We start from the raw sequence: 18,879 nt of genomic DNA, 5'->3' as shown, positions 1-18,879 counted from the left end.
TTGGAGCTCGCAGTGGTGGTGGGGTGTTGTTCTTGAATGGGAACCCAGTAACGCTGACTTGACTGTGGGCGATGACACTCATGTTCCATTATGTTTGAGCAACCAGCTGAAGTCAATCACAGTAAGGACAGGGTACGTGCATTTATGCATTATTTTATAAACTACACCTACCAAACAGATAAACTTTGTGGGTATACAATTACTGACTGTAGCTCATCTGATGCTCTGTGCACTCCCTACACATATTCAAACCAAGGGGTCACCCACAGACCTAATTTACATGTACATTTTTGCCATTTAGCAGATGCTTTTATCCAAAGCTATCTACAGTACTGTAACAGCACACAGTCTGAGCAATTGAGGGTTACGGGCCTTGCTCAAGGACCCAATAGCAGCAACCTGGCAGTGGTGGGGCTTGAACCAGCGACCTTCTGATTACTAGTCTAGTACCTTAACCACTTGGCTACAACTGCCCTACCAAATGATGTTTGGATGACATTCTCAGCACTGCAGTAAGACTAACCTGGTATTGACATGGTAGTGTGTGTCTGGTATGAGTGTAGCAGGTGCAGCAGTGTTGTTGGGATTTTTAAATACTGTTTAAACATACTGGCCTCTTTATTAGGAACACATACCCTGTTAGCCATGGTTGTAGGTGTACAATTTGAGACTACAGCTGTTTTATTTTTTTCATTCACAATGTGTGTTAATCTTCCTCTAGTCATTTATCACTGGACCATTTCTGATCCCAGGGTGCTTATGGTTTGTATTTTGGGTGCCAGTTTGTATTCTCCTCCAGCAGTGACATTGACGCTGAGGTATTTAAAAATCCCAACAACACTGCTGCACCTGCTGCACTAGAACCTGTACAATACACACCAGCATGTCATTACATTACATGTTATGTTAGTGCCTATGCAGTGCTGAGAAAGGTCTACATAAATTACATCTGATCCTTTTCGACTGATAAATGGGGTATTGGCAAAGACAAAGATGGGCTTTAGTCAGTAATTGTTTACCCACAAAGTTCATCTGTATGGTAGGTGTGGCTTATACTATAGTCAATGAAAGTATGTCCCAGATAGGTGTACCTAATAAAGTGCACAATGAGTCTATGCTAACTTGTATCTGTTTGTATTAACATATATTCCACTGCCCACTGGAAAGTGTTTTTTTATTGGTCCAATCACATCAAAGTATCTGTCAGTTGAAACTCTATGCGAGCTGTATATTTTATATATTCAGAAGTCTTGCATTATTACAGTATAGAAACATGCATGATTGATCTTAAACCTGTAGAATCTATGGATTGTTGTTTGCATCCCAACAGTCTCAAAAGCCCATATTGGCTCATTTGGCTTCATTTTTTCACTTGCAGTCCAGTAGCAGGTAGTAAATTTCACATATAAAAACAAACCTGTTAGCAGTCATTAATAAATAATGAAAGGCAAATTAGGAAAAGCATTCACAATAAGGCAACTAAGCAGAGAGAGAGTGATGGAAAGGTAGCGTACAGTAAAAAGTAGATTTCCTAGAACTGTAGTTAAGTACTGAGTATTAAATCAATACAGTACCAACTCCAGTTCAACTCATCATAAATAACAAGCCAATAACTATCAGTCCCCTATAATTAAAAATTAAAAATGCATGAAGAAATCCAGCAAGCACCATTTTAATACTAAGGGAAATGCTTTAATTTTTTCTTTTTTAGTTGTGTTTCCTTTTTTAAACCTTTTTTTTTTTCTTGCAGGATTAATCTTGGGCTTCTCCCAGCGTTGGCGATCGGATCACAGGCCTTGTTTAGCGAGGGAGGCGGTCACCTGGTCTGCAAGCGTGGAGAGCTGTGGCGATTCACTCATGTTAATGCTGCCGGATGAGGAGACTTTGCTGAGGGGACGGGGTGAACCATCCGTGGACATGGAGGGGGATTGAACCACGATGTCTGCACCGTGATCGGTACGAGCCTTGGCCTGCTCACGGAAGCTTAACTTATGACTCTCAATCTGGAAGAACAGAAGATAACAGACAGAAACAGTGTTAGGGAAAATACTAATGCAAAAGTACAAAACCAAACACGTTTCAGTTATTGAATTCTGTGTATATCTGGGTTTCTCAACCAGTTTACTGTGGTCCAGTGGACCAGTAGTGGTTTTTAAATTCACATTCTGTAGAACCTAGTGGGCCTCATTGGGCAAGTGAACCTATGTCATAGTTATGGCTATTAGTGAGTAATGCCTTTACTTTAACATTGTGTTTGTGTTCATACACTGCTGTAAGTATTTATCGTTTGCCACAATGAATCATGCACTTACTGGATTGGTCCAGTTCTAGAGGTCTGACTTCCCCACACTCATGGGGGAGGTCAGCGGGTGCGTCCCCGTTTGGATGGACAGACGCCCCAGAAGGCCCGGTCGTTGCTTCATTCCCCTTCTCCCTCTACAGCCATGAGAACATTCACCACAGAGGTTACAGTTCAACATAATGAACAGAATACAACAGAATGAGAGTGAATTAAAAAAACTAAACAATTAAATCATGAAGGAAGACAATGGAAGACAAATGGCTGGAAAAGACTTGAAAATAATAATTAAAAACCAGAAAAACATATACACTGATCAGCCATATCATTATAACCACCTCCTTGTTTCTACACTCACTGTCCATTTTATCAGCTCCACTTACCATACAGAAGCACTTTGTAGTTCTACAATTACTGACTGTAGTCCATCTGTTTCTCTGCATGCTTTGTTAGCCCCCTTTCATGCTGTTCTTTAATGGTCAGGACCAGTGGTGTATAAAGTAGCTGAAAGTCATACTTGAGTAAAAGTACAAGTATTTTACCAGAAATTTACTTTGATAGAAGTAAAAGTCACCTTTTAGAATATTACTTGAGTAAAAGTCTAAAAGTATCTGATTTTTAATGTACTGAAGTATCAAAAGTAATTTTCTGATATTAAATGTACTTATGTATTAAAAGTAGAAGTAAAAGTAAATGCTGTTAATGAAAAAACACAAGCAGTCAGAATTTTGAAAAATTTGAAGATTGTTGTTTTAAGCCTGTAAACCACCTTAACAATGGAGCCGACCCTACACCTACAGAAAAAACAACTTTACAACATAAGAATTTATAGAACAAAATATATTTTATTCCTTTATCTGAACATGATTTGTGCCAAATCATGATTATAAGCAGCTGTTGACATTACCTGTTTGAAATCATGTAATTATTTAGTTTTATTTTTATCCCATTACTAGCCCCAAATTGCCCTGTTCCAACTTTTTTGGAATGTGTTGTAGACCTAAAATGCATGTATATGCTTTAAACATGTTTTAACATTAGAAAAGTTAAAAACTAGGAAAAGCAAAGAAATATTTTTTAAACATTATTTTCTTTAAAGGGTTAAAGACTGTTTCCTCTGTCGGTGTAATACAGAAGTTAGTTGAAGAAATATTAGTCGGCAGGTGAGTTTCTGTAAATGATGGACATGATGGACATGATGGACAAGTCTTCATGAGTTCTGCACTGAATTAATTCCAAACTAATTAGGTGGTTAGGAGGTGGTTAATAAAGTACTCAATTAATCAATCAATCAATCAACTAATTCAGTGAAACGTTATATCTGTGATTCGAATGTAATCAAAAATGGTAACTAGATATCCAAACAATCCTAATGCTAATTATAAGAAATAAAAAATATGATGCTGCAGATTTACTTTGTTAATCATTCTTAACTTACATCAGCGTGTTGGACGAGGAGCTTCTGAAATGCCGATATTTCCGTGTCTTTGGGTGATCGACCCGTTTCACTCTAATTGCATTTAGAGAACTTTTGTTTGCACCTGCGCATTAATGTGCTTAACCGCTGGTCTAACTTACAAGCACAAACCTGCATGCAGTGTGTCACACATCTCACATCATTTAGCTAAAAAACATCCGGTCGTTTTATTTTGTAGTAACGAGTAACGAATTTATATACGTGTATCGGAGTAAAAGTACACATTTTCTTTAGGAAATGTAGTGGAGTAAAGGAAAAAGTTGCCGAAAAAGTTTATACTCCAATAAAGTACAGATACTCCAAAAAAAAAAATACTTAAGTACTGTAACGAAGTATTATTACTTCATTACTTTACACCACAGAGTAGGTATTATTTAGGTGGTGGATCATTCTCAGCACTGCAGTGACACTGACATGGTGGTGGTGTGTTAGTGTGTGTTGTGCTGGTATGAGTGGATAAGACACAGCAGCACAGCTGGAGTTTTTAAATATCGTGTCCACTCACTGTCCACTCTATTAGACACTCCTACCTAGTTGGTCCACGTTGTAGATGTAAAGTCAAAGACGATCGCTCATCTATTGGTGCTGTTTGAGTTGGTCATCTTCTAGACCTTCATCAGTGGTCACAGGACGCTGATAGCCGATATATTTTTGGTTGGTGGACTATTCTCAGTCCAGCAGTGACAGTGAGGTGTTTAAAAACTCCAGCAGCGCTTCTGTGTCTGATCCACTCACACGATACCAGCACAACACACACTAACACACCACCACCATGTCAGTGTCACTGCAGTGCTGAGAATGATCCACCACCCAAATAATACCTGCTCTGTGGTGGTCTTGGGAGAATCCTGACCATTGAAGAACAGCATGAAAGGGGGTTAACAAAGCATGCAGAGAAACAGATGGACTACAGTCAGTAATTGTAGAACTACAAAGTGCTTCTGTATGGTAAGTGGAGCTGATAAAATGGACAGTGTGTGTAGAAACAAGGAGGTGGTTTTAATGTTATGGCTAATCGGTGTATAATGATGAGCCTAAACAGAATGCAGCATTTTTGCTCGAGGACAGAGAGAAAGGAAGAAATGCAGGAAAGGGGTTGAGAAAGTGTGTGAGAAAAAAGAGGAAGGAAAGCAAGAGGCCAGCCAGCTGCCACACTTATAAACCACAGCAGAGAATTATATCAGTGTCTGTTCCAACAATTCAGCTCTAATAAGTTTTAAACATGGGCACCACTCCCATACAGAAACAGCTTTAAATGGAGGACAAGAACGAGATTGAATTCATACTAGAATGGGTACATTTTAGGATTGCACTGATCTGATCAGACAAGTCCTGAATGACTTTGATAAGGGCTGAATTGACTGTGGGTCAAATCGCACACCATTTGAATCCTGGTGATGAGCTGAATGTGTCACAACACATTAAACCCTTGTGTATGGGACTATGCAGTTGGAGGTCAGTCAAAGTCCTCATGCTAATTCTGCCAACACACTGGGTATTACATTTACATTTTCGGCATTTATCCAGAGCGACTTACAGAAGTGCTTCCATAGTGAACATTACCTTACTCTAGTTTAAGTAGACACCAGTCCAAGAATATAAATCTACTGAAAACCCTGTTAGAACCAAATGGTTTTTTTAATGCAAGAAATAATAAGAGCATTAGTAAGTACATGTCAGCTTAAGTGTTTAGTAAAGAGGTGATGAAGGTTTTTAATTGTCTTTTAAGGACAGCGAGAGACTCGGATATTCAGACAGACAAGGGAACCTAGTTCCACCACTTGGGTGCTGGTAAAGAAAAGAGCCTTGATGCTGATGCTTGTCTTCCTTGAGTTCTGGGTGGAGGATCAAGTCGAGCGAGACTAGTGGCTCAGAGGTTGCGTGGTACACAGCGGGGTGTGATGAGTTCTCTCAGGTAGTTTGGGGCTGGTGCATTATTGGCTTTGTAGTCAAGCATCAGTGTTTTAAACTGAATGTGTCCAGCTACAGGAAGCCAGTAAAGAGGACACAGCAGTGGGGTGATGTGGCAGCATTTAGGTTGGATTAAAACTGTACATCTAAGAAATTAAAGAAGAAATTAAAGGTCTGATGAATTGACTGATCTGTTCCCTTCAAGATCATGTGCAGCCAAGCCTGTGTGCCAACTCCAAAACCTTGTGGAAAGCCTTCCTGGAAGAATGGAGGCTGCTATATCCACAAATGGACAATAGTCTAATAACATAAATTAGTGGGAAGTTTGTTTGCCAAGTCATCTGTGGTTAAACACCTGAACTTAACAATTAGGATGGGTGCCTACATACTGAAAGAAAATATGATACTTGCTCCCCTTACACTGTCTCTTACATGCCCCTCATCTCCTAACACCTTTTAGGTATTAAAATGACCCTTTCTGTTTGATCCTGTATCATGTGTTACCCCTCTCCTCCTTACACCTTTTTGGTAAGGAAATTACCCTTTATTACCTTCTTTGTAACCCAATCTCCATTCTCATTTCCTTTCCCCCTTAATCTCCTCCTTTTTTAATTACTTTCCTCATTTCTAGTGTAGATAAAATCTCCCCAAAAATATGTCTACTCAGAACTTGTTGGTCTTCCAAGCTTTAACAAGCAATAAAACTACTGCAGTCTCCTGACTACTGTATGCCGAATTTCTAACAATACTTTTGACCGTATAGTGTATATATTTTAGAAATACAACATATAATATTAGCAGGGTTTTCGATTATTGTTTTTAAAATGAAATTGTAGCAGTTCTGAATGCATTCCGAGCCTTTTCTCCATTTGTAGTCCTTCGCTGATGTTTACTTAATCCCTCAGACCTCTCAGGGCTTACTTAAACCTCACCCGAGTTAATGAAGTGTTGGAACAACCTTCAAGATGGCTACAGGGAGTCCACTAAGGGAATCAATAAGGGTGTGTTAAAAACACTTTTGGAATGCAGCCCAAATATGTAGATGTAAAAGGCAACTTTGGAAAACATCTGTGCTGAAGTAGGCCGGGAAGAGTTGTGCCACTCACACAGGATCTTCAGTTTAAATTAATACTGTCCATCCATCCACCCATTCATTCATCCATCCATCCATCCACAAAATATACAGTTTTTAAATGATCAGTTCATTTACTAAAGCAGAACTGCGACTGCAAACCAACCACTTCTACTAAGTGGAGTAATTACAGCCCACTCATTTTTGCAGACTTGGTTTAATTTAGCCACATTAGAGAGTTTTCACATCTCAATATGATTTATTTCAGGTCTTTGACATGGCCACTCCAAAATTTTAATGTTGTTTCCTTTGAGCCAATCAGATGTTGACTTGCTCTTATGCTTGAGATTATTATCTTGTTGGGTTACCCAACTGTGCTTGAGCTTTATGACATGGACTGATGATTACACAGTCTTGTTCATGATTTTCTGGTAGAGAGCATAATTTATGATTCAATTAACTGATGGCAAGTCACCGAGGCTCTGAAGCAGCAAAGCACTTCTGCACCATTGTTTTACCACTAGGTGTTTGATTAGTGGTTTAACATTTTAATAAAGGTATTCAAGGTATTTTTTGGTAAATGTAAGATGAGCCTTAGCAGTTAACAGTAGTTTTCACCTAGTAATGCTTCCATGGACACCATTTTTGCTCAATTACTTTTGAATGCTTATCTTATCTTGAATGGATTCATAAATCCAGACCAAAGCATTCAAGGTCTTCAGTTCCTTCGATGTTTCACATTATTTTGTCCTTGTTGCACCCTTTAAATCACGTTGGTGATTTAGCCACATTTCAGAAGATTCACTACTGTTTCAGGTTTTGGAGATACTAGCTCTTACTGTGGTTAACTAAGCTTCTAAAGCCATATAAATGGCTTTGAAACAATAGTATATTGATATAATAACAATAATAATAATAATAATTATAATAAATAAATAAATAATCTACATTCATTCTTTCATCTAAAAGTGCGATGTTTCCTGTGCCACACTTTATTTTAAAATACCTTTTTAAATTTGAGCAGAATAAGCTCATAAGCAAGTGAGTGTAGTTTATTTACCTGCTCAGTATAATAATGATAACTCTTACCCTTTTGTTTCCTCCTCCGGCCACATGGCCGATGTTCTCCAGAGATCCAATTTTCGACTGAGCCTTAAACTCCAACTTCTCTGATTTGATCTCAACATTTCCTCCACCTGAGGTCAACAGCACAAATATCACAGTTTAGATTAGTTGTACCACTTCAGTCAGCACTTTATCTATATAAGCACTTCAGTCAGCACTTTATCTATATAAGTTACTAACAGCACTTCAGTCAGTACTTAACTATACAAGTTACTTACAGCACTTCAGTCAGTACTTTATGTACAGTATATGTTACTAACAGCACTTCAGTCAGTACTTTATCTATATAAGTTACTAACAGCACTTCAGTCAGTACTTAACTATACAAGTTACTTACAGCACTTCAGTCAGTACTTTATGTACAGTATATGTTACTAACAGCACTTCAGTCAGTACTTTATCTATATAAGTTACTTACAGCACTTCAGTCAGTACTTTATGTATATGTTACTAACAGCACTTCAGTCAGTACTTTATCTATATAAGTTACTAACAGCACTTCAGTCAGTACTTTATCTATATAAGTTACTAACAGCACTTCAGTCAGTACTTTATCTATATAAGTTACTAACAGCACTTCAGTCAGTACTTTATCTATAAGTTACTAACAGCACTTCAGTCAGTACTTTATCTATAAGTTACTAACAGCACTTCAGTCAGTACTTTATGTACAGTATAAGTTACTTACAGCACTTCAGTCAGTACTTTATGTATGTTACTAACAGCACTTCAGTCAGCAATTTATCTATATAAGTTACTAACAGCACTTCAGTCAGTACTTTATCTATATAAGTTACTACCAGCACTTCAGTCAGTACTTTATCTATAAGTTACTAACAGCACTTTAGTCAGTACTTTATCTATAAGTTACTAACAGCACTTCAGTCAGTACTTAACTATATAAGTTACTTACAGCACTTCAGTCAGTACATTATCTATATAAGTTACTAACAGCACTTCAGTCAGTACTTTATGTATATGTTACTAACAGCACTTCAGTCAGTACTTTATCTAAATAAGTTACTAACAGCACTTCAGTCAGTACTTTATCTTTATAAGTTACTAACAGCACTTCAGTCAGTACTTTATCTATATAAGTTACTAACAGCACTTCAGTCAGTACTTTATCTATAAAAGTTATTAACAGCACTCCGGTCAGTACTTTATCTATAAGTAACTAACAGCACTTTGTCACACTTGAGCCTTCTGTGTGCTCCTGTCTGCCACACCCACCTCTATTGGAGCAATCAGCCTCCAGCCAGCTCCCCTCTCTGGATTGGTTCTCTGGGGCTAATTAGCCCCAGCTGCAATATATTTAAGAGAGGAACTGGGAGAGGCTGGTGGGGATTATTGGATTTGTTTCATTGTAATTTTGCCTTACGGTTTGCTACTAGTTCCTGTCTTGGTGATTTGTTCTGATCCTGTCTGTTAGCCTGATCCTGTCTGTTAGCGTGTGTTTGTTAGCCTGTTTAGTCTGTTCAGTCCTGTTTAGTCTGTTTAGTCTTTGTTTAGCCTGTCCGTTAGCCTGTTTAGTCTGTTTCGCCGGTTTAGTCTTTGTTTAGCCTGTCCGTTAGCCTGTTTAGTCTGTTTAGTCTTTGTTTAGCCTGTCCGTTAGCCTGTTTAGTCTGTTTCGCCGGTTTAGTCTTTGTTTAGCCTGTCCGTTAGCCTGTTTAGTCTGTTTAGTCTTTGTTTAGCCTGTCCGTTAGCCTGGTTAGTCTGTTTAGCCTGTTTAGTCTTTGTTTAGCCTGTCCGTTAGCCTGTTTAGTCTGTTTAGCCTGTTTAGTCTTTGTTTAGCCTGTCCGTTAGCCTGTTTAGTCTGTTTAGCCTGTTTGTTCACCCTGTTAGTCATGTAAGCCCTGTTAGCCTTGTTAATCCTGTTTAGTCTTGTTAAGTCTGTTTACCCTGTTTAGTTTGTTAGCATTAGCCTTTTGTTTGTTTAACCTCCATGTGTTAGCTCTGTTTGTTAGCTCTGTGTGTTAGCTTGTCTTGTCTTGTTGTACCTGTCTTTTGTTTATTAATAAATAGTCTAGTTATTCTCATCTCTGCGTGTGTGTCCGCCCCTCCTGTCTGTCTTAGCCCACAAAGCGTTACAGAATAATCCCCCATAAAAGGACACAGCGAGATGTCTTTTGTTTCAATGTTCCCTGATTTTGACTCCATGGGGTTCCCTCTGACCTTCCCGCTAAGTAGGCCAGCTCCATATGATGGAAGCGACTCATTTGTCGGAGGCTTCCTTCTTCAGAGCCAGCTCTACCTGCAGAACCTTCTGGACCCCCAGCCAGCTGAAACAGACAAGGTACTGTTTATGATGTCAAGACTGAGGGGTGCTGCTCGTGATTGGGCTAGGCAGCTTTGGTCTGACAGGGGAGCCGAGCTGAAATCGGTTAAGGTGTTTGAGGGCCTCATGCGAGCTCAATATCCAGGAAAGAACCCTTACGGGTCTGGTGTAGGGACGTTTTCCCAACCTCCCAAGTCCACGTTAGGAGCCAGCCAATATTATTTAGGTCCTGTTTCCTGTTTCGACCCCAAGGGCTCCGGGGGTCCTTCTGTTTGTTCGCCGGCTCCAGTCCCGTGTACTCGGGTTCAGATGAGTCCAGTTTCTCCAGGGTCCAAACAGCTGACTTCTGACGCATTTCCAGGGTCCAAGCAGCTGATTTCGGATGCCTCTCCAGTGTTTTCGCAGCTGAGTCCAGTTTCTCCAGGGTCCAAACAGCTGACTTTTGACGCATATCCAGGGTCCAAGCAGCTGATTTCGGACGCCTCTCCAGTGTTTTCGCAGCCGAGTCCAGTCTCTCCAGGGTCCAAACAGCTGACTTCTGACGCATATCCAGGGTCCAAGCAGCTGATTTCGGACGCCTCCCCAGTGTCCTCGCAGCTGAGCAATGTTTCTCCAGTGTTTTCGCAGCTAACTTCGGACGCCTCTCCAGGGTCCACGCAGCTGAATGTTTCTCCAGTGTTTTCGCAAGTGACTTTGGACACCTCTCCAGGGTTCTCACAGCTGTTTCAAGAAGTTTCTCAAGGGTTTTTGCAGCTGACTTCGGACGCCTCTCCAGGGTCCTCACAGCTGAATCAAGGAGATTCTCAAACATTTGTGCAGCTGATTAATGACGTTTCTCCAGTGTTTTTGCAGCTGACTCCGGACGCCTCTTCTCAAGGGTCCACGCAGCTGACTCCGGACGCCTCTTCTCAAGGGTCCACGCAGCTGACTCCGGACGCCTCTTCTCAAGGGTCCACGCAGCTGACTCCGGACGCCTCTTCTCAAGGGTCCACGCAGCTGACTCCGGACGCCTCTTCTCAAGGGTCCACGCAGCTGACTCCGGACGCCTCTTCTCAAGGGTCCACGCAGCTGACTCCGGACGCCTCTTCTCAAGGGTCCACGCAGCTGACTCCGGACGCCTTTTCTCAAGGGTCCACGCAGCTGACTTCGGACGCCTCTTCTCAAGGGTCCACGCAGCTGACTCCGGATGCTTCCTCTCAAGGGTCCTCGCAGCTGGCTCCCGAAGCCTCTTCGCCAGGCTCACCGCAGCTGACTCCCGAAGCCTCTTCGCCAGGCTCACCGCAGCTGACTCCCGAAGCCTCTTCGCCAGGCTCATCGCAGCTGACTCCCGAAGCCTCTTCGCCAGGCTCCACGCAGCTGACTCCCGAAGCCTCTTCGCCAGGCTCACCGCAGCTGACTCCCGAAGCCTCTTCGCCAGGCTCACCGCAGCTGACTCCCGAAGCCTCTTCGCCAGGCTCACCGCAGCTGACTCCCGAAGCCTCTTCGCCAGGCTCACAGCAGCTGACTCCCGAAGCTTCTTCGCCAGGCTCACAGCAGCTGACTCCCGAAGCCTCTTCGCCAGGCTCACCGCAGCTGACTCCCGAAGCCTCTTCGCCAGGCTCACAGCAGCTGACTCCCGAAGCCTCTTCGCCAGGCTCATCGCAGCTGACTCCCGAAGCCTCTTCGCCAGGCTCCACGCAGTTGATTTCTGTTCCTGAGTTGGTGCCCCCTGATGGCACTCCTGTTCCTGAGTTGGTGTCCTCCGACGGCACTTCTGTTCCTGAGTTGGTGTCTTCCGACGGCACTTCTGTTCCTGAGTTGGTGTCCTCCGACGGCACTTCTGTTCCTGAGTTGGTGTCCTCCGACGGCACTTCTGTTCCTGAGTTGGTGTCCTCCGACGGCACTCCTGTTCCTGAGTTGGCGCCCCCTGATGGCGCTCCTGTTCCAGAGTTGGTGTCCTTCGAAGGTGCTCCTGTTTCCTCATCGGCACCCACCGGCGGCACTTCTGTTTCCTCGTTGGCGCTTCCTGACAGCGCTTCTGTCCTCAAGTCGGCGCCCTCTGATGGCGCTCCTGTTCCTGAGTTGGCAGCCCCCGATGGCGCTTCTGCTCCTGAGTTGGTACCCCCAGAGGGTGCTTCTGTTCCCGAGTTGGTGTCCTCCGATGGCACTTCAGTTCATGAGTTGGCGCCCTTAGATGGTGCTTCTGGCTCCTCGCCAGCGGCCCCCGATGGCGCTTCTGAACTCTTGTCGGCACCCCCCGACAGTGCTTCTGAACCCTCGTTGGCGCCCCCCGACGGCGCTTCTGGATTTCCGTCGGCACCCCGAGTTACCGCACTTATGTCATGCCTGCCTCGGAACGTTATGAATTACTTTAAATTCGCCCCGCAGGGTCCAGGACCCCCTTTTGTGTTTATATTTGGGCACGCCGGGAGTCGTGCCTACAGGGGGGGCTACTGTCACACTTGAGCCTTCTGTGTGCTCCTGTCTGCCACACCCACCTCTATTGGAGCAATCAGCCTCCAGCCAGCTCCCCTCTCTGGATTGGTTCTCTGGGGCTAATTAGCCCCAGCTGCAATATATTTAAGAGAGGAACTGGGAGAGGCTGGTGGGGATTATTGGATTTGTTTCATTGTAACTTTGCCTTACGGTTTGCTACTAGTTCCTGTCTTGGTGATTTGTTCTGATCCTGTCTGTTAGCCTGATCCTGTCTGTTAGCGTGTGTTTGTTAGCCTGTTTAGTCTGTTCAGTCCTGTTTAGTCTGTTTAGTCTTTGTTTAGCCTGTCCGTTAGCCTGTTTAGTCTGTTTCGCCGGTTTAGTCTTTGTTTAGCCTGTCCGTTAGCCTGTTTAGTCTGTTTAGTCTTTGTTTAGCCTGTCCGTTAGCCTGTTTAGTCTGTTTCGCCGGTTTAGTCTTTGTTTAGCCTGTCCGTTAGCCTGTTTAGTCTGTTTAGTCTTTGTTTAGCCTGTCCGTTAGCCTGGTTAGTCTGTTTAGCCTGTTTAGTCTTTGTTTAGCCTGTCCGTTAGCCTGTTTAGTCTGTTTAGCCTGTTTGTTCACCCTGTTAGTCATGTAAGCCCTGTTAGCCTTGTTAATCCTGTTTAGTCTTGTTAAGTCTGTTTACCCTGTTTAGTTTGTTAGCATTAGCCTTTTGTTTGTTTAACCTCCATGTGTTAGCTCTGTTTGTTAGCTCTGTGTGTTAGCTTGTCTTGTCTTGTTGTACCTGTCTTTTGTTTATTAATAAATAGTCTAGTTATTCTCATCTCTGCGTGTGTGTCCGCCCCTCCTGTCTGTCTTAGCCCACAAAGCGTTACACACTTCAGTCAGTACTTAACTATATAAGTTACTTACAGCACTTCAGTCAGTACTTTATGTATATGTTACTAACAGCACTTCAGTCAGTACTTTATCTATATAAGTTACTAACAGCACTTCAGTCAGTACTTTATCTATATAAGTTACTAACAGCACTTCAGTCAGCATTTTATCTACATAAGTTACTAACAGCACTTCAGTCAGTACTTTATCTATAAGTTACTAACAGCACTTCAGTCAGCACTTTATCTATATAAGTTACTAACAGCACTTCAGTCAGTACTTTATCTATATAAGTTACTAACAGCACTTCAGTCAGTACTTTATCTATAAGTTACTAACAGCACTTCAGTCAGTACTTAACTATATAAGTTACTTACAGCACTTCAGTCAGTACTTTATGTATATAAGTTACTAACAGCACTTCAGTCAGCACTTTATCTATATAAGTTACTAACAGCACTTCAGTCAGTACTTTATCTATATAAGTTACTAACAGCACTTCAGTCAGTACTTTATCTATAAGTTACTAACAGCACTTCAGTCAGTACTTAACTATATAAGTTACTTACAGCACTTCAGTCAGTACTTTATCTATATAAGTTACTTACAGCACTTCAGTCAGTACTTTATCTATAAGTTACTAACAGCACTTCAGTCAGTACTTAACTATATAAGTTACTTACAGCACTTCAGTCAGTACTTTATGTATAAGTTACTAACAGCACTTCAGTCAGTACTTAACTATATAAGTTACTAACAGCACGTCAGTCAGTACTTTATCTATATAAGTTACTAACAGCACTTAAGTCAGTACTTTATCTATAAGTTACTAACAGCACTTCAGTCAGTACTTAACTATATAAGTTACTTACAGCACTTCAGTCAGTACTTTATCTATATAAGTTACTTACAGCACTTCAGTCAGTACTTTATCTATAAGTTACTAACAGCACTTCAGTCAGTACTTTATCTATATAAGTTACTAACAGCACTTCAGTCAGTACTTTATCTATATAAGTTACTAACAGCACTTCAGTCAGCATTTTATCTACATAAGTTACTAACAGCACTTCAGTCAGTACTTTATCTATAAGTTACTAACAGCACTTCAGTCAGCACTTTATCTATATAAGTTACTAACAGCACTTCAGTCAGTACTTTATCTATAAGTTACTAACAGCACTTCAGTCAGTACTTAACTATATAAGTTACTTACAGCACTTCAGTCAGTACTTTATCTATATAAGTTACTAACAGCACTTAAGTCAGTACTTTATCTATAAGTTACTAACAGCACTTCAGTCAGTACTTAACTATATAAGTTACTTACAGCACTTCAGTCAGTACTTTATCTATATAAGTTACTTACAGCACTTCAGTCAGTACTTTATGTATACGTTACTAACAGCACTTCAGTCAGTACTTAACTATATAAGTTACTAACAGCACGTCAGTCAGTACTTTATCTATATAAGTTACTAACAGCACTTCAGTCAGTACTTAACTATATAAGTTACTTACAGCACTTCAGTCAGTACTTTATCTATATAAGTTACTTACAGCACTTCAGTCAGTACTTTATCTATAAGTTACTAACAGCACTTCAGTCAGTACTTTATCTATATAAGTTACTAACAGCACTTAAGTCAGTACTTTATCTATAAGTTACTAACAGCACTTCAGTCAGTACTTAACTATATAAGTTACTTACAGCACTTCAGTCAGTACTTTATCTATATAAGTTACTTACAGCACTTCAGTCAGTACTTTATCTATAAGTTACTAACAGCACTTCAGTCAGTACTTAACTATATAAGTTACTTACAGCACTTCAGTCAGTACTTTATGTATAAGTTACTAACAGCACTTCAGTCAGTACTTTATCTATATAAGTTACTAACAGCACGTCAGTCAGTACTTTATCTATATAAGTTACTAACAGCACTTCAGTCAGTATTATTTTTATATGAGTTAAACTTCACTGTAAACTTGTTGGTTAACTGACTAGTAGCAATCAGTTGTTGGTTAAAAGAATTTACGAAAATTTGCACCTCCATTATTAAAGCTAAGAATCACAACTTATTTAATTCATTAATTCCACAAGCAAGGTTGTGATAGAGAAAAGACATGAACTGACAGTGAATCATTTCATCAGTGTGTTCAATTAAATCTGTTAGTGTGATTTTTATACCTGGTTTATGGTGGATGTTGGCCTTTGAGCCACACTTTGACTGCACGTTGCTCAGATCAATCTTTTTATGCACTATTTGAACCTGTACACAATAACAAAATTATGTAGAGAGAAAATGAATAAAAATGTCAAGCATAAAACCTATAAAGCTAAATATTCTTCATATATGAGTGACTGTGAACTAACTGGGTTCATCTGACAATCTAAAATTACAATAAAATCTATTAAAAAGAGGAAGATACAACCAAAAAATGAAATATGAAACAGCCCACCGCCTTTTTTAGGGATAATGGTGAACTAATCGTTGCGCATCAGCTCTCTTCAAGTCTTCATGTACACCATTTAGCCATAACATTAAAACCACCACCTTGTTTCTACACTCACTGTCCATTTTATCAGCTCCACCATATAGGAGCACTTTGTAGTTCTACAATTACTGATTGTAGTCCATCTGTTTCTCTGCATGTTTTGTTAGCCCCTTTTCATCCTGTCATGCTGTTCTTCGATGGTCAGGACCCCCACAAGACCACTACAGATGGTGGTGGTGTGTTAGTGTGTGTTGTGCTGGTATGAGTGGATCAGACACAGCAGCGCTGCTGGAGTTTTTAAACACCTCACTGTCCCTGCTGGACTGAGAATAGTCCATCAACCAAAAATATCCAGCCAACAGCGCCCCGTTGGCAGCATCCTGTGACCACCGATGAAGGTCTAGAAGATGACCAACTCAAAGAGCAGCAACAGATGAGCGATCGTCTCTGACTTTACATCTACAAGGTGGACCAACTAGGTAGGAGTGTCTAATAGAGTGGACAGTGAGTGAACACTGTATTTAAAAACTCTAGCAGCGCTGTTGTGTCTGATCCACTCATACCAGCACAACACACACTAACACACCACCACCATGTCAGTGTCACTGCAGTACTGAGAATGATCCACCACCTAAATAATACCTGTTCTGTGGTGGTCCTGTGGGGGTCCTGACCATTGAAGAACAGGGTGAAAGCAGGTTAAAAAAGTATGTAAAGAAACAGATTGACTACAGTCAGTAATTGTAGAACTACAAAGTGCTTCTATATGGTAAGTGGAGCTGATAAAATGGACAGTGAGTGTAGAAACAAGGAGGTGGTTTTAATGTTATGGCTGATCAGTGTTATATGACTGACATATACAAAGAAAAAAATCAATGTTTTCACTGATTAACTTCATTGTATTTTGTAAACATAAAACCATTCAAATTTGATGAAATCATTTTAAAACAGTGTAACTTGAATATTTCACTTTTCACTCTGATTTTGTTTATGTCTACAAAATCCAATCAAGCAGGTCAGCAAAAACAATCAAGGTAATTTCTTTGTACTTTAGTCAGTTAAATAAAGGTTCTTGTTTTTGTTGCATTCCACATGATGTATCAACCTTTTTGGACATGGGGTTTGCAAGATCATTATTTTATGTGAATGCAAGAGGATAAAGAAGTGACTGAGTAATATTATTACTTATTGCCATTAAAAGCAAGGTGAAATTTGAATAGAGGATATAATGGTTGTGTAATACAATATAAAGATGCTATCATGACTTAGATGTTTTAGCTTTTGGTGCTAATGAGTACTGTAATGTATTTCTCTGGCTAGCAGAGATGCAATTTAATCTAGAGTTTAAAAACTAACCATATGTGAGACATCTATCAGCTTAGACAGTATCAGTTCTAACAATTGGAGCTGGCTTCAAAATATTTGGACGTGAGTTAAAGTGACAGCTGTGACCAGAGCTTTAGGGCTAATTCATTCAGACTTTCATGAATCTACTGAAGCTTGCCAGGTTCATAGGCTTTTATATCTAAACTATAACAAAGCAATACAATGTTACACACAAATCACAGTGAGTATGCTGCTGGATGTAGATTAATTCAATCTGACCCAACAGAGTGAAGACAAGATGATATCTGTAAGTTTCTGAAAATGCTGACACACAAGTAACATCTATAACTGCATTTGATTAAGATGTTCAGATACCCTTTATCTATCATGTAGTGATTTAAATCAAAGACAACAAATTAAAAGAAGTGTATTATTTATATGTTCATTAGATTTTTGCTTATTGAGAATATATTTATAAATGTATAAGCTTCCCTGTTATAAAGCTTTAGTCCTTTTGCACAATGCAGTGTGAAAAACACACTATATGGCTAAAATCATGTGAACAGTTGACCATGAGCTTGTTGGACATGCCATAACAAAACACACCTAGACTGAACTTTACAACAGTCAAGGTTCTTTTAAAATATTTACTTTAAGCAGAGGAAAGGGAAGGAAGTGTTAAGGCTGATGGAAACATCTTTCCAAACAGACTTCAGAAAACCTTGGTCTGATAGGTATGGCAGTTTGACAAGGTCATTTCCGGAAACAAAAATGCATTAGTCACTAAGTCTAACTTCATTTTCAAGTAGTGAGGTTGGGACTTTTTAAGCCTACTGACCTGCAGTTTATAGAGTTGACTAAGATATTTTTTGCCTTCTAATGGGTTAATGTCCCCTCCCTCTAGACAGTTTGAATCTGTAGGGCCCTTATATTCTGATAAAATTATTATTATAAAACGGATAGTTCCGGTCCTAAAATCTGATTGGCTGAGCCGTGTTCGAAGCCGTTGTAAAATCCCCGATAAACGCACACCTATGACCACCTCACATCATTCCATATTAATACGCCACTGAATAGAAAAAGTTAATGTTATTTTCGCCCTCATGTTGCCTAGCAACACTGTTAATCGAACTATTTTGCGTCGCGGAAGAATGCTGCTTTATTGTAAGTTTATACACAATAAATACATTTATGAATTAAACATTGTTGTATTTATAATATTTTATGTTGACCGCCGTTTTATAAAAGCAATAAGCCACTCGAGACCGTGCATTACTGTTATGATTTTAGCACGGGGAAAGAAGTTTTAGGCACTCCGCTTCGCGTCGTGCCAAAAACGTCATCCCTGTGCTAAAATCACAGTAACGCACGGCCTCTCGTGGCTTATTGCTTAATTTAGATATGAGCACTTTTCTGTTTTAAGTCAATGCAATGACCAGTCAAGATTTTCGAATCTCTCAATCTGAGTAACTGTGTAAACATTTCTTTAAACAGATACACTTTTACTCTTTATTTTCTCCTGTTCCTTTTATTTGTTCCATGGACAGCTAAGAACCTTCAGTTCTTCTTTTAACCACTAAAAAAACAGCCATTTGAAACCAGT

General features: G+C 40.3%; 1 protein-coding gene across 3 annotated transcripts in view; it reads right to left on the bottom strand.

Moving 5' to 3' along the window:
* Positions 1 to 1,157: 1,157 nt before the first annotated feature.
* maptb (microtubule-associated protein tau b) overlaps positions 1,158 to 18,879 on the bottom strand; it is a 61,869-nt gene continuing 44,147 nt past the window's right edge. For 2 of the 3 annotated variants that reach the window (XM_062990864.1, XM_062990865.1), the window contains exons 9-11: positions 15,643 to 15,724; positions 7,849 to 7,955; positions 1,158 to 2,003 (exon numbers count right to left, since the gene is read on the bottom strand). In XM_062990864.1, coding sequence (XP_062846934.1) covers positions 1,788 to 2,003; positions 7,849 to 7,955; positions 15,643 to 15,724 — 405 coding nt within the window. In that variant the 3' untranslated portion in view covers positions 1,158 to 1,787. Of the gene's footprint in view, positions 2,004 to 2,312; positions 2,437 to 7,848; positions 7,956 to 15,642; positions 15,725 to 18,879 lie in introns of all 3 variants that reach the window. The other variant, XM_062990866.1, reaches the window with a different exon arrangement.

Source organism: Trichomycterus rosablanca, chromosome 2, assembly GCF_030014385.1.
Source record: "Trichomycterus rosablanca isolate fTriRos1 chromosome 2, fTriRos1.hap1, whole genome shotgun sequence".
NCBI classification, from domain to species: domain Eukaryota; kingdom Metazoa; phylum Chordata; class Actinopteri; order Siluriformes; family Trichomycteridae; genus Trichomycterus; species Trichomycterus rosablanca.
Note: the sequence above shows the minus strand (reverse complement) of the source record. Positions and strands in the feature narration are given on the sequence as shown.